Below are 16,908 nucleotides of genomic sequence, written 5' to 3'. Positions count from 1 at the left end.
TGTAGAGGATCTTTTGTTTTGGTAAATAAAATTTATTTGACACTTCTAGTACCGCTAGTGACGCTGTAAGGGCGTGGCAAACTAGTCACACGAACAGTCGCGACATTGGACTTCTGTGGCTAGTTATTCTAATGTCTATCCACAAACACATAACGGCTCGAAACCCACGTGTCTGTTCGTTCGAAAATCCCGCGCACAAGCTGTGTCGGAGTCGGATTCCCATCAGCCAATCAGAAGCGCCGTGAGCGTACCTCGTTCGATTTGCCCGTACGCACCCACCCACAGAACTGTCAAAAGGTGAAAATTTTGCTCGCGATCGCACAACGGAGTACGCAGTGCCGCAGTGAAAAAGCTTCAAACCATGTAAAAAGGACCCGATCCGCGGTGAAAACTACACGAAATGGCCACCCAGAAGCCAGGCGAGTGGGCCAACTCACTGTTGGCCCGTTTCGAGGAGCAGGTAAGTGGATTTCCGCCGGGTGCAAGTTCCAGCTTCGGCTGGGCAGCCCCAGCGAGCGCTAGGACTATGCCATCCGGAGAGGGCGCATCTGCGAGATTTTCCACCCCGCCCGTTCGGATCGATAATGGGTGGTTGGCCTTGTCGGACTGGTGGCGGCCATGTGTGGGTGGCCGGTTCGGTTGTGTGCGGGCCGGCCGTGTAGTACACGGTTTGTTTATGTTTACACCGGTGCCGGCCCGGTGGGTGCTATTTCGATTCATTCATGCCGGGGGAGGTTGTTTACCAACAGAGTTGTAAGTTGGATTCCGTGGGGTGGGTGGATGTGATTTTTATGAATGAAAGGGACTTCGTGAATGGTAGTAGTTGAATTTATTATCAATGGAGATGAGGGTTGAATGAAAATGGTAGACGCGCATGGAGCCTTTTCTGATTTTAAGCAAGTTATAGGAAATTTGATTGATTTGTCTTTATTTAAGAGACTTTCATTATAGGAAATGCTGAGTTACATTCTAATCTGGATTGGAATTATATCTAATAAAAAAGAATTCAAAATGCAACATTATATCTAAGAGCCTACCGATTTTCAGCTACCGTATCGCACCGGACCCCATGGAACGCAAGCACGGCTCAGCATCGATCAAACGATGACCTGCCTGATACAGATCTCACGCTACCGGTTTTCGCTGGTGATCTCCGGCCTAACGAAGATGTTACAACGAGTCAACGAAATTGTAAGTCCTGGGGCAACGGATCGGACATCATTTTCCTTAACATTTGATTCTAGTTTATTATTTTGCAGTTTCAGCCGCCGGCCTGCCGGGGACACGAACCGGAGCGGTGCTGCTACGATTCGTTGATCATAATTCTGGAAACGTTGGAACGATGTTTATCGGGTCAGTCGAAGGACACGGCCCGATTTGAGGAAGCGATGAATGTGAAATTGTTGCTAAGAGAAATTTGCCAGTTTATTGGTAAGTATTGCGGTTTTCTGGTCAATGGCACTCAGGATTCTTTTGAACAGCTTTCACTTTTAGATATTCAAAATGAAAACAATCAGAATGCAGCGTCGTTGAAAGGGCTGGCATCGAAGGTATTGTATGCCTTGTCGCAGAACCATTTCGGTGCCGTATTCAATCGTATCTCGGCCCGGCTTCAGGAGCTAAGCACCTGCTCCGAGGAAAATCCCGACTACAGTGACATCGAACTGATTCAGCACATCGATCTGGACGTTAACCGTCTCACCAAGTTACTCACCGAAACAATCCAGAAGTTCAAATCGTTGAAAAAGTCAGCCCATTTTATACTACTGAACTCGCTGGAACGGGCCCTATGGAATTGGATCGAGTTTCATCCGAAGGAGTTCGAGGATCTCCAGAGGAACCCGAACGAGGAGCTTTCGAAGGGTTGCGAAACGTTCTTCGATATTTTGGACTCCTATGCGGAGAACAAGAAGGCGCGGTCCGCTGTTTGGCCATTACAGATTATGCTGCTCGTTCTAAGTCCAAAAGTGCTGGAAGAGATTGTTAACGCTGATTCTGGAGCGCCATGCTCGCCAAGGCATTTGAAGAAGAAGCATTTCATGGAAGGAATCAAAAAGGGTTTGGGAGCGCATGCATCTTCGAAGCAATCGACGGAATCGGCAGCTATAGCATGCGTTAAGCTATGCAAAGCCTCAACATACATCAACATCAACGACTCGAACAACGTCACCTTCCAACTGGTTCAAAGTGTGATCAACGACCTGAAAGCTCTGCTGTTCAATCCGGCTAAACCGTTCTCTCGTGGTCAAGGATACAACTTCCAGGACATCGATCTGATGATTGACTGCTGGGTGTCCTGTTTCCGCATAAAACCGCACAACAACGAAGCGCTGAAAGTGTGTCTCAGCCTTAACTCGCCACCTGCTTATCATTTCGTGATTGTCAGTTCATTGTTGAAAATCGTAACCCAAGCTCGGTTGCCATGGTGGCCCCAGATCGATCTCGTCTACGCCAGATCCGGGGAGCTGCGAGCGCTGTTCACCGATACGTTGAACAAGGCTACACAAGGATACATTGCACACACTCCGCTGCGGATGATCACCTCCTTGACGCTTAAATCTAAGGATGCACAAAGTCGTTTGACACGTCCCGATGAGGGACCCGCTCACAAGGCTCTACTCCTTCTAATGGTACGCCTCATCCACGCAGATCCTATGCTTTTGCTGAATAGCCTAGGCAAAGCCGGACACGAAGTTCAGAGTTCCACCCTGGAACTAATCAACGGTCTTGTCTCCCTCGTGCATCAACCAACCATGCCGGATGTCGCCCAGGAAGCCATGGAAGCTCTACTGGCCCTACACTCCCCGGACAAAATCGAAGTCTGGAACCCGGAAGCCCCGATCAACACCTTCTGGGACGTTAGCTCGCAAGTCCTTTTCTCCATCTCTCAGAAGCTGATTCAGCATCAGATCGCCAACTACACGGACGTCTTGAAATGGCTCCGGGAGATCCTCATCTGCCGAAACACGTTCCTCCAGCGGCACAAGGACTACGCCAACGTGGGCAGTCAAATTGCCATTTGCCGACAAGCCCACATCAAGCTGGAAGTGGTATTCTTCATGTACCTCTGGTCCGTCGACTTGGACGCCGTCATGGTGTCGCTCTCCTGTTTCGGCCTTCTCTGCGAAGAAGCGGAGATCCGTTCTGGTTCGGACGAGCTCACTGTGGGATTCATCCTCCCGAATTACCACCTGTACCAGGACTTGTCGCACACCTCTAGCACCCTGACCACGCAGAACGTCGAGTCCCGTTACAACTTCTACGAGCACACACAAGGCCGAGCGGCACTCCAGAAGAACATCATGTCCCTGCTGAGAAAGATCGAGCACTGCGTCAACGGGGTTCAACCGGCGTGGGAGGAAACGTTCCGGAACTGGGAGGTTACTTCGAAGCTGCTGCAGAACTACCCAAAGGGTAAACCCGAAGAAGGACAGGCGGAAGTGTTTCACCGAAGCATGGGAAAACGTAGGGCAAGTCACCAAAGCTCGGAGCATGACCTGGAAGAGCAGATTACCGAGTGGGGCAACATGACATGGTTCCTGTTGGCCCTGGGTGGAGTTTGCCTGCAGAAACCCCGGAATCAACGGTTGACGGGCAGTCAGATGTTACCCATCGGGGTTAGTGGTCCCTCGTTGATGCAGTCGACCACATCGCTGTCCAGCTCGAGTTCCGGACGGGGATCTATGCACCCGATCATGGGTTCCCTGGTATCGTCAATGGGTGGTGGTAGCCAGGACGTCCAGTACTGTCCGGTAACTCAGTTTATCGGTCAATTGCTACGATTACTAGTTTGTAACAACGAAAAGTTCGGTCCTCAAATTCAGAAGCACGTCAAGGAGTTAGTTGGACAGGAAATGTCCGCTCAGCTTTACCCGATTCTATTTGACCAAATCCGATCGATCGTCGAGAAGTTCTTCGATCAACAGGGTCAGGTTGTAGTGACGGACATCAACACGCAGTTCATCGAGCACACAATCTACATTATGAAGTCGGTGCTGGACGGACGTCAGAGTAAGGACCAGAACGATCAACCAGCGAACGCCGAACATCTCGGAGTGACCAGCATTGAGAACCTCATGCTGGCGATCGTACGCTACGTGCGCCACTTGGACATGACGGTCCATGCCATCCACATCAAAACCAAACTCTGCCAACTGGTCGAGGTGATGATGAAACGTCGGGACGATCTAGCTTTCCGCCAGGAGATGAAGTTCCGTAACAAGCTGGTGGAATACTTGACCGATTGGGTCATGGGCACCTCGCATCAGATCGCTCCGCCCAGCTCGGGAGACGTAACGATCATAACGCGTGATCTGGATCAAGCTTGTATGGAAGCAGTCGCTGCACTGTTACGAGGATTGCCCCTCCAACCGGAGGAATCCGACCGAGGTGACCTGATGGACGCCAAGAGTGCTCTGTTCCTGAAGTATTTCACACTCTTCATGAATCTGCTGAACGACTGCGTCGATGGATCCGAGGCGGACAAGGATACCAACAATCCTCCACTTCTTCCACCACGTCCACGTGTTACCGCTGGCAAACTAACCGCCCTCCGTAACGCGACCATTCAAGCCATGTCCAATCTCCTCAGTGCCAACATCGATTCCGGATTGATGCACTCTATAGACTTGGGCTACAATCCGGATCTTCAGACAAGGGCAGCTTTCATGGAAGTTCTGACGCAAATCCTTCAACAGGGTACGGAATTTGATACCCTGGCCGAATCCGTAATGGCCGACCGCTTCGAGCAGTTAGTCCAACTAGTGACGATGATCAGCGATAAAGGCGAACTACCGATTGCCATGGCCTTGGCCTCGGTCGTAACCACCTCACAGATGGATGAACTGGCACGAGTTTTGGTAACGCTGTTTGACGCAAAACACTTGCTCTCGCCACTGTTGTGGAACATGTTCTACCGGGAAGTCGAAGTGTCGGACTGCATGCAGACACTCTTCCGAGGCAACTCCCTCGGTAGCAAGATCATGGCGTTCTGCTTCAAGATCTATGGAGCCAGCTATCTCCAGGGATTGCTCGAACCGCTGATTCGTCCTCTTCTGGACGAGCCGGTTGCCAGCTTTGAAGTGGATCCGGCCCGACTCGAAGCCTCCGAAGATATTGAAGACAACCGGAAGAGCTTGATCGCACTCACCCAAAAGGTGTTCGACTCGATCGTCAACAGTGCCGATCGATTTCCACCCCAGCTTCGATCGATGTGCCATTGCTTGTACCAGGTGCTGAGCAAACGTTTCCCGAATCTCCTGCAGAACAATATCGGAGCGGTTGGAACGGTTATATTCCTGCGATTTATCAATCCGGCGATCGTGTCTCCACAAGAACTAGGCATCGTGGGTAAGCAGGTTCCCACTCAGATCAAACGAGGTCTGATGTTGATGTCCAAGATCCTGCAGAACATCGCAAACCACGTGGAGTTCTCCAAGGAGCAGCACATGCTCTGTTTCAACGATTTCCTGCGATCGCATTTTGAAACCGGCCGACGATTCTTCATCCAGATTGCATCGGATTGCGAGACCGTTGATCAGACGTCGCACAGCATGAGCTTTATCTCGGATGCCAATGTCTTGGCCTTGCACCGGCTTCTGTGGTCCCACCAAGAACGCATCGGAGACTACCTGTCGAGTAGTCGCGATCACAAAGCGGTCGGACGACGCCCATTTGATAAGATGGCTACGCTGCTGGCGTACTTAGGACCTCCGGAACACAAACCGGTGGATTCTCATCTGCTGTTTTCGAGCTATGCCCGGTGGAGTTCGATCGATATGTCCTCGACGAACTTCGAGGAAATCATGGTAAAGCATCAGATGCACGAGAAGGAGGAGTTCAAAACGCTGAAGTCGATGAACATTTTCTACCAAGCCGGAACGAGTAAAGCCGGAAACCCGGTGTTTTACTACATTGCACGACGTTACAAAATCGGCGAAACAAACGGCGATCTACTGATGTACCACGTAATCTTGACATTGAAGCCCTTCTGCCATTCGCCTTTCGAGGTAGTGATTGATTTTACGCACACATGTTCCGACAACCGCTTCCGGACGGAGTACCTGCAGAAGTGGTTCTACGTGCTTCCGGAAGTTGCCTGTGAAAATCTGCATGCGGCGTACATCTACAACTGCAACTCATGGGTCCGGGAGTACACAAAGTTCCACGATCGAATCCTCGCACCGTTGAAAGGCTGTCGAAAATTGATTTTCCTGGACTCACCGGCCAAGCTGAACGACGTGATCGACCCGGAACAACAGAAACTTCCGGGAGCAACCCTATCGCTGGACGAAGATCTCAAAGTATTCAACAACGCTCTCAAGCTAAGCCATAAAGATACCAAAGTAGCGATCAAGGTTGGACCCACAGCCTTGCAGATCACCTCCGCCGAAAAGACCAAAGTCCTAGCCCATTCGGTCCTTCTGAACGACGTCTACTACGCATCGGAAATCGAAGAAGTTTGCCTGGTGGACGACAACCAGTTCACACTCTCGATCGCCAACGAAAGCTCCCAGCTGAGTTTCATTCACAACGACTGCGACAACATCGTTCAGGCGATCATCCATATCCGCAACCGCTGGGAACTGAGCCAACCTGACTCGGTCACAGTGCACCAGAAGATTCGTCCCAAAGATGTTCCCGGAACGTTGCTGAATATGGCACTGCTCAATCTGGGTTCATCAGATCCGAATCTCCGCACGGCAGCCTACAACCAGCTTTGTGCCCTGACGGCGACATTCGATCTGAAGATCGAGGGCCAGCTACTTGAAACGCAAGGCCTGTGTATTCCCTCGAACAATACCATCTTCATCAAGTCGGTCAGCGAAACGTTGGCTACAAACGAACCGCATTTGACGTTGGAATTCCTAGAGGAATGCATCCAGGGTTTCCAAAGGAGCACGATCGAGCTGAAGCATTTGTGCTTGGAGTACATGACCCCATGGTTGGCCAATTTGGTCCGATTCTGTAAACCTTCGGACGAAGGTAAACGCCAGAAGCAGGTGGCTCTGATCTTGGAGAAGCTGATCAATCTCACAATCGAACAGAAGGAAATGTATCCCTCGATTCAGGCCAAAATCTGGGGCTCGATTGGACAAATCCCTGAACTGATCGACATGGTGCTAGACAACTTCATACACAAGTCGGTGAGCTCGGGACTCGGTTCTCCGCAGGTGGAGATCATGGCTGATACGGCTGTAGCCCTGGCATCGGCCAACGTGCAACTAGTGGCCAAGAAGGTCATAGGAAGGTTGTGCCGAGTTATGGACAAAACTTGCCACTCGCCGACGCAGTATCTGGAGCAGCACATGATGTGGGACGATATTGCCATCCTGGCCCGATACTTGCTTATGTTGTCCTTCAATAATTGCTTGGATGTCGCTCGTCATTTGCCATATCTGTTCCACACGGTCACCTTCTTGGTTTGCACCGGTTCCCTATCGATGCGCGCATCGACTCACGGTCTAGTCATCAATATCATTCACTCACTGTGTACCTGTACCAAACCGTCCTTCTCGGAGGAAACCCAACGTGTCCTGCGGCTATCCCTGGACGAATTCTCCCTGCCAAAGTTCTACCTACTGTTCGGCATCAGCAAGGTCAAATCCGCTGCCGTGACGGCCTTCCGGTCGTCCTGTCGGCATCCGAACGACCGCTGGCTAGGCAACGAACGTGTCTCTCAAGCTCCACCGGCTGACCGGGAACGTCTGGCCCTTCCATCACTGGAGGTCATCACCGACGCCCTGCTAGAAATCATGGAAGCTTGCATGCGGGACATTCCGGATTGCGACTGGTTACAAACGTGGACGTCACTCGCGAAGAGTTTTGCGTTTTGCTACAATCCGGCGCTTCAACCGCGAGCCTTAATCGTGTTCGGATGCATCTCCAAGAGTATCACCGATCAGGACGTCAAGCAGCTACTGCGGATCCTGGTCAAAGCCCTTGAATCATTCACCGATATTATCCTGCTAGAATCTCTAGTCATGTGTTTGACACGACTTCAGCCTCTCCTCCGACCGGAGTCCCCCATCCATCGAGCCCTCTTTTGGGTGGCTGTCAGCGTTCTTCAACTGGACGAATCTACACTGTACGCCGCCGGCCTCGCTCTACTGGAACAGAACCTCCACACGCTCAACTCGCAACAACTCTTCGACAAGCAGAACATCGCGGACGTTATGATGGCAACGCGGGAACCGCTCGAATGGCACTTCAAGCAGCTCGATCATGCCGTTGGCCTATCGTTCAAGTCGAACTTCCACTTTGCCCTGGTCGGTCACCTGCTGAAGGGCTTCCGACATCCCACACCGACGACGGTTTCCCGAACGTCTCGGGTGCTAACCATGCTGCTGGGGATCGTGGCCAAACCGCATCGGAGGGATAAGTTCGAAGTGACGCCGGATAGTGTGGCGTATTTGACAGGTAAGTGGTGCACTTATAATCCATTCCACTCATTAATTCAGAGTGTTTTTGGAAGTTGACCTATACCGATGTAGGACTCTGTTGCGGTCGATCTTCTTTCCCGTGCTACTCGTGGGCATTAAATTCAATAAATTCAAATAGTAGCGTAGATAGTAGTGGTGTGGTAAACCTCTTCGCAAGTATTGGGTTGGCTGGGTCTCCACTGAGGAGGGCGGACTCTAGAGGATGTAGCAGTGTGCGCAACATAACCGCAGGGAAGAAATAAAAGGTCAGGTAGACCTGCGCTGAGGGGAGTATCGCACGGAAAGCGTTCCTGAAAAAGATGGGGCTACAATCGAAGAAGATTCTGGATCTGGTTCACATGGACATCTGCGATCCCATGAATACTGTGACGCCGGGCGGATCAAGATATTTCCTAACACTCATAGACGGTTACAGCCGCAATAAAGTTTGTTCTGTACTTTCTGAGGCGACAGACGTGATCGTACGTCGCCATGGTTCGGAACCAATTTGGACGAAATCCTGTTGTAATCCACAGAGACCCGGGTGGTGAGTATAAGGTGAAGCGTTTGGGACAATTCTTACCGAGCCAGCGGGATTGTTCCGCAGCATCCAGAAGGTTTATTGCCACAACAAACGGGTGTTGAAAGAATTTTTGAAAAATATTGAACCGGGCCTTCACAGTTCAAAACCGAAGTTTGTATGGAGAACTTGGGGTGCTCAATTGATATGTGCATTAGAACGCGCTGTGCATATATTTAGGCGTTACACAATAGTGAAACCAACCATAATACCGAAAACGCCTTAAAATATGTACGGTACGTTCTAATGCACATATCAATTGAACACCCCAAGTTCTCCATACAAACTTCGGTTTTAAACTGTGAAGGCCCGGTCCAATATTTTTCAAAAATTCTTTCACTTTGACACTTCTAGGGTCCCAAATCCATGTTCTTTTTTTTCTCATTCCATAACACCAAATTTTGTAAAATTTTGTCGAGCTCATCAGCCGTGAAGTGCAGTGCATCGAAATGGAAGATCATGGAGTGGATAATTCTCCCAAGTGCCCGGTATCGTCGCAAATTGTTGAATATGAAGCTGAAGTCAATCCATTCAATCCTGAGTCTGATGAAGAAGTTTTGGACGGAGAAGTCAACGTTGATGAGGAGCCTGAAGGTACACGCATCCCAGCTTTTACGATACATCGAATGAGAGCAAAGCTGATAGTCAGCGCGTCGGCTGATGCGTAGCACGGGAGGACTGTTATGGTTCGAATGCTAACTGACGAGCCGAGGACATCCAATGAAGCCATGAGGAGACCTGAAGCGCAGTTGTGGAAGACAGATATGGACGATGAGATGATGTCGTTGCAAGAGAACGACACATGGCAGCTGACGGAATTTCCGTCCGGACGCAAGCCAACCGGCTGCAAATGCATCTCCAAGCGGAAGCTAAACAAAGATGGAAACGTGGTAAGATATAAATCTCGTCTAGTCGCTCAAGGATTCACCCAAAAGTTCGGTATATACTATGACGACGTCTTTGCTCTGGTGATTCGTCAGGTGACTTTCCGGGTGCTACTGTCGGTTGCCAGTCAACGAGGAATGGTCGTGAAGCATGCAGATGTGAAACCCGCGTACCTTAAAGGAGAACTGGAGGAATCAATCTTCATGCGACACCCACCCGGATACGAGGAAGAAAACAGTGATATCGTGTGTTTGCTGTAAAAATCTCTGTCTATACGGACTGAAGCAGGCTGGCCACGTTTGGAACATGAAATTCGATCAAGGTTTGGAGCGTATGAAGTTCCAGCAGCTCAAGAACGACCCATGCTTGTACGTGCGATGCAACGGAAAATGAAACGACGGTCCAATATGCTGGGGGTCACGTAAGCAAACCTACGTTGCCCTTAGCAGCACAGAAGTCAAAATCGTAGCGCTCGCAGAGAGTTGTCAAGAGCTACTCTGGATAGATCGACTACTAACGGATTTTTCTGTGGAAATAATCAAGCCAATATTGATTCATAAAGGCAATCAATCCTGCAATTGGCAAATCGAATCAAAACGTGCCACCAATCGTTCCAAACACGTTGATACGAAAAACCAGAACTTTGAGCAAGTTTCCGACACAGAGGAAAATAAAATTGCGGATCAAGAAAATTCGATACTTGAGGCGCTCACTTCGCAATCAAGACGTGAGGACTGCATAGAGTCAATCACAAGACACAGCAAACAGAAGCGCAGGCTCCCAGATAAGTTCATGTATTTTTTTACCGGATTTAGAGCTGTTTAAATTTTCAATCCCACAGATCCACTCGCTTCCTATACTGAAATTGCAGATCGTGACGACAGAGCAGTTTGGTGCTGCCATGAACGATGAACTGGAATCGCTGAAGGCCAACCAGCTATGGACGGTGATTCAATGCCCGGACGGAGTTAGACTATTGAAATCGAAATGGGGTTTCATCACCAAACATGACGAAAATGGCAGCGTTATCAGGTACAAGGCCTGGCTCGTAGCGAAAGGCTATCTTCAAAAACCCGGACTTATCAAGATACCTATGCTCCAGTAGCGAAGCTCACGACTGCGCCGACCGTTTTGGCTGTTGGTATTCAAAGTGGATAATGCTTCCGCGAAATGGATGTAAAAACCGCCTTCTTGCATTCATAATACTCTATATTAATGATCTGCTGATAACCAGAGGGAAGCTAAGCGAAATTCAAGAATTGAAAAAGCAATTATCACGAGCGTTCAAAATGACTGACTGCGGAGAGGTAAACACTTCCTTGGAGCCACTTCCAGTACGATAAAAGTGAAGGAAAAATGTTACTATCGAAAACGAGCAGTGTTGAGAAGATGTTGACGAAATTTGGCATGGCTGAATGTATTCCATCAAGAAGCCCCATGGAAAAAGTCCTTCAATTGATCAAATCCCAGGCCGATCCAATTCAGGAACCATATCGTGAGCTACTGGGAAGCCTTATCTACACCATGATTGTGGACTAGACCAGATCTCGGTAGGGTTTCTCGGTAGATTCCAACAACAGCCTGGACCATGACATTGGAAAGGATATTTGAAAGGAACTAAACATATGGCATTAGAGTTCAAACGGCATGTTTTGCAGATGCGGACTGGGCCGCAGAAGAGTTTTTCATGTTTTTGGAAACACAATATCCCGGTCAAGCAAGAAACAGTCAAGTGTTGCGATGTATACCATTTGGAACGAAAGATCAACTAGCTGACATTTGTACGAAGGCGTTGGACGGAGATCGTTTCACTGCACTTTGGAAAAACCTAGGGTTACACGATCGAGAGGGAGTGTAATCGAGAATACCCGTGGATAGTCTCTTGTCCTGTATCGATTGCATGTGATACGTTACTCGACAATACTGGGTACAACTTTCGAAAAGCTGATTTCGAGTCTTTGAATGCAGAACTGATGCAAATCAACTGGAGCCAGCTCGAGGTAATGGAAGATATTGACGAGGCTGTTGGATTCTTCACTAACTCCGTGCTGCAAGCAGTTACGACACACGTCCCGCCGCGACGGCCGCCCGTCTGCTGAAACGCCGCCGAACTCCTGCTTTGCGTTACTAGTGTGATCATCGATCGCAACAAGCTAAATTAGATTTAAACAGGACAACTCGCAAATATAGGAGCTACAACGCGTTTTTGTAATCTCGCTATAAGTTTCGAACAGAGCAGAACCTCCGAATCAATCCAAAACGTTTTTGGTCACTCGTAAACTCCAAAAGAAATGAAGATGGCCAACCAACATCGATGTACCTTGATGAGATAACAGTCAACTGTGCCGCCGATAAATGTGAACTTTTTGCTGCACAGTTCAAACGCGCCTTCAACGATTTTGTAGCTGGGTCTGCGTTGGTTGAGCTTGCCTTACAAGATACTCCACGTGACGCCTTCAGCTACATGTTTGTGGTTTTAGAGCAGGATGTAGCAGGAACAGTATCAAAGCTGAAGTCTTCATACAGCCCAGGACCAGATGGAATCCCAGCAGCCTTTTTGAAGAAATGTTCAGCTTTGTAAATACCGCTGACAATTCTTTTCAATCGCTCTCTAAGGCAGTGTGTATTCCCGAGCAGTTGGAAAAGATCTTATCTCTTTTCAATTATCAAAAAAGGTGATAAGCGTGGCGTGAGTAATTATCGTGGCATTACTTCACTATGCATGTGCTCGAAGGCTTTTGAAATCGCAACATTACATCGCAACATTACATCTCTACAGATCAGCATGGGTTCTTCCCTAAAAGATCCGTAGTCACCAACCTTGTCGATTTTTCAATCGAATGCATATGTGCCATGGATGCTGGTTTATCTGGATTTGAAAGCAGCATTTGACCGCGTAGATTATCGAATCCTTCTCAATAAACTTGCAAAATGTGGTGTAACAGCTGGCTTTAATGATTGGTTCGAATCATACCTTACCAGACGATCGCTGTGTGTGAAGATCGGCACGTACGAATCGAGGCCGTTCACAAATCTATCCGGAGTGCCACAAGGGAGCAACCTTGGACCACTACTGTATTCGCTTTTCGTCAACGATGCATCTCTCATTCTTCCTCCAGGGACCAGACTCTTTTATGCCGATAACGCCAAAGTATACATCGTTGTTAGTGGATTGGACGATTGTCATTGTCTGCAGGTGTTACTAAATACCTTCGAATCGTGGTGCTCAAGAAACTGTTTGACGTTGAGTGTCAAGAAGTGCCATGTTATATCGTTCAGTAGGAAGCGACATCCAATTCGTTTCCCATATACACTGTGCGGAGCCACACTAGAACGAATGCAATGTGTCCGTGATCTGGGTGTTCTGCTAGACGAAGAGTTAACATTCAACGTGCATTATAACGACATCGTCTCGAGAGCAAACAAACAGCTTGGGTTTGTTCTTAGGATGAGCCAAGGATTCAGAGACCCACTGTGCTTGAAGTCATTGTACTGTGCTCTGGTACGTTCCATTCTGGAATTTGCTGCTGTGGTATGGTGTCCATTTCACATAAGCTGGATAACTCGAATTGAATCCGTGCAGAAGAAATTCGTGCGATATGCCCTGAGAAATCTTCCCTGGCGTGATCCGGAAAACCTGCCTCCATATGCGGAACGCTGTCGTTTATTGGGGATTGATACTCTGGAGGACCGCCGTTATGCGTCGCAATCCACTTTTGTTGCAAAATTGCTCAAAGGTGAAATCGATTCGTATAACATATTGGCAAACATCGATATCTACGCCCCTGAGCGGCCCCTGCGTAACAGGAGTTTCGTTAGTCTCGGTAGCTCAAATACTTTATACGGGCAGCATGATCTGACTACAGTTGACTCTCTACATCTCTATATTGAAAAGACCATCGAGATAGGGAGAGATCGAATTCAAGAACCAATTTGAAATGCATACTAGATTGAAAAATCGTCCGTATTTAGGAAAAAACGTCAACAAACAGATGTCACTTCGCTTTCCCAGAATGTTTTGCACCTAAGAAACGAGATCTAGCAACCTGTAAAAACGGGCATATCGACATATGGAGAGAAAATCTAGACAAAAACGAACTAGATCACATCGAGATAGAGAGATACCGAGATAAGGAGGTATCGACATGTAGAGAGGTGAAAGGTATGCAGATTGAAGGGACCGACCAAAGCATCGAGATAGGGAGAGATATCGAGATGTAGAACATCGACATGTGGAGAGTCGACTTAGACACATGACAATGAAATTCAGCCAAGTTTTTCCTATCTTCGACTTCAACATACAAATTTCGACGCTGCGTAACCGTTTTATAGAATATTTTAGACGTAATTAACTTTGTGCTGTTTATGTTTTAAGTATGTTTTTAAGTTTATATTTATTAAGACCATTTCTATGTCAGATGGATCAAATCAAATATAAATAAATAATCCCTAGTTGACGATTGTTAGCAACCTGTTGATCATTCTCAAACAAGTTCTCAACAAGTGCAGACGTTTTTCAAGCTATTTTCCCATTGTTATAATAAACCGCCGTTCCTTGTCCATTCAGTCTCGCGTTTCATTTCGAGGCACGGATACAAAATCTCTTTACTAATCCCTCGCAGATGGAACATCATACTTTAACGACGAGGTTTTTAAGAAGGCGCTCCACCGTGAGTGAGACTCACTCGGTCTAATCTGTGCTCTCGCTCAAGGATGGGAACACTCACTTGGAAAGAGTTACACTCACTTGCAGTTTTCTCAACTCAGAAGCGTGCAATCACGAAACCATGTATTGATGACTTTAACCTTGTGATTTCGTCTAAAACTTTGCCGAATAGAGTAGGGGTCGCACACGCATACCGAAGTCGCGAGGGAGCTGCAAAGGCAACTCTCCACGAGGTGAATGTAAATTACACTCACCTCGTGGAGAGTCGCTTTCACAGCGCTGTCACGACCTTGGGATTCGTATGCGACCCCTACTCCATTCAGCAAAGTTTTAGACGAAATCACAAGGTAAAAGTCGTCCATACATCGTTCTTGATTGCACGCTTCTGAGCTGAGAAAATAGCAAGTGAATGTAACTCGTTGCAAGTGAGTTGCTCTCGCTTGCATGCGATTTCACCCCAGAATGCCTACACTAAAATTTTTGAAATGCTTCCAGCACGCCAAAAATTCAGCAAAAGAAATTGCTGAATTTCAGCAACATTTTTGCTGAATTTCAGCACAACTTTACAGATCAACTGTCTAAATTGCTGGATGGTTCAGCAAGTTGAAAAATAATTGCTGATACACAGTAATTTGTATTGCTGAATGCAATCAGCACGCCAAAAATCAGCGAAGTTTTTACAGTGGCGTTTCGGTTTTATCACTAGTCGTTTTAATCACTACTCGCCCAAATTCACGGTTTTCTATTCGATTTTATCACGATTTCCGTTTCGTTTTTATCACACTTGTTCTAAAACATTCCGAAATCAAAATATAATCAATACAGCATTTCCCAGTTCACCAAAACTGTTAAAAAATGTGAAATACGACTCATATATTTTACAGCTGAACGATTTTGAATAAAAAAATAACATTTTTTTCTCGTTTCACCAAATTCACGGTTTCGTTTATATCACGGTAAAATTTTTTTTGATCGTGATAAAACCGAATAACCACTGTACCAGCAAAAATATGTTGTGGTGTAGGAAAGTGCATCCTGTGAACCGTGGATCACCGGTGAGTCAATCTGTTCCGTATAAGTAGGTCAGCCCTGGAAGCACGTTCTCCTCCATTTGGGAAATTTGTCTATGGGCAAAGCAACGGATGCAGCGGGAACGTTCTGATGACACGCGGGATGAACGATGGGTGACATTCGTGACTGCCAAAGTGGTGCTCAAGACCAAGAAAAGGGCTAGCAAAGAGACCTGTGCAACTTGCGGAGTTTGCCAGAATCATTTAGCGTACATTAGGCCCCATATCCGAATGGAACTCTCAACTTGACACTAAAAGCAGTAATTCTAAAGGCCCCCGAGATTTTCAGATCTGCTATGCAGAAATATCTTGACGAGGGAGTCTTCCTGGAGGTTTGGAAAAGGTAGAATCTAATCCTATTGACGAAGGCGAGGAAACCGCCAGGTGACCCGTTACAATGTAGATCAAGGTGCTTGCTCGACATGACGGGAAGTTACTCAAGAGGATCATCCTTGTAAGACTATTCCAGAAAGGAAAGTCGACCGTAGACGTTATTTTGTCTGTTACAGCTTAGTCAAGTCAGCAGTTTTATACGATAGAGGAACTTGTGGACAACCTTGTCGTTGAGAAAACGTAGATTTTCCATGTAAAGTTGTTCTGTAATATGAATTACCTACTTGTTTTTTTTTTGCAGCCCTGATCTGCTTCTCGGAGGAAGTGCGCTCCAGATGTCACGTTAAGCACACCCTTCCGCGTTGGCCAGCGGAATCCGGTGGCGTTGGCGACGGCACTGCTGGTGGGGGCGATCCATCGGCCGCCCACGGAGCCGGTGCCAATCAGTCGGGAGCGGGCGGCCAGAACGTTCGGCGCCAGAAGTCCTGGGATATGCTGGACCAGTCGGCCATTCAGTATGCCCGACAATCGCACAAGGTGCAACCACATCAGGTAGGTTTGGGAGGGCTGGTCTCGGAAGGTATACTGTTTTGATGGGTGGGAAGCCGAGATGCTCCTATGGAGGCGGCGATGATCGTCTCTCGGAGTCGACATTTTGCTCATTCTAGGAAGACCCTTTACTGTTTCATATTTCTGTTTGTGTAGAGTTAAATGGTAGAAAAATTGGACGTTCGGTATTTAGTTTACCATTTCTTCTACCCCTTGTAGAAAATGTTAATTGGTTTTCCAAAATCTCTAACGTTACCATTGATCACAATCATTCCCTATTTACGTACATAATCAATGCTTAGTTGTATTTGTTAGGATTGATCTCTTTGTTTCGAGTTTCCGAATGGATATCGAGTTATTTTGATTTCTTGAATAGTTGTTTATTGTTACTGGAAGTTCATGGGT

General features: G+C 47.7%; 1 protein-coding gene across 14 annotated transcripts in view; it reads left to right on the top strand.

Annotated features, from left to right (window-relative positions):
* Positions 1 to 279: 279 nt before the first annotated feature.
* The window catches only part of LOC109427334 (neurofibromin), a 40,937-nt gene continuing 24,308 nt past the window's right edge, over positions 280 to 16,908 (top strand). For 12 of the 14 annotated variants that reach the window (XM_062859996.1, XM_062859994.1, XM_062859989.1 and 9 more), the window contains exons 1-5: positions 280 to 460; positions 1,048 to 1,191; positions 1,245 to 1,431; positions 1,495 to 8,418; positions 16,256 to 16,506. In XM_062859996.1, the coding sequence (XP_062715980.1) occupies positions 401 to 460; positions 1,048 to 1,191; positions 1,245 to 1,431; positions 1,495 to 8,418; positions 16,256 to 16,506 (7,566 nt within the window). In that variant the 5' untranslated portion in view covers positions 280 to 400. The remainder of the gene's footprint in view (positions 461 to 1,047; positions 1,192 to 1,244; positions 1,432 to 1,494; positions 8,419 to 16,255; positions 16,507 to 16,908) is intronic. The other 2 variants (XM_062859986.1, XM_062859991.1) reach the window with 1 other exon arrangement.

Source organism: Aedes albopictus, chromosome 3 (assembly GCF_035046485.1).
Source record: "Aedes albopictus strain Foshan chromosome 3, AalbF5, whole genome shotgun sequence".
NCBI lineage: Eukaryota > Metazoa > Arthropoda > Insecta > Diptera > Culicidae > Aedes > Aedes albopictus.
Note: the sequence above shows the minus strand (reverse complement) of the source record. Positions and strands in the feature narration are given on the sequence as shown.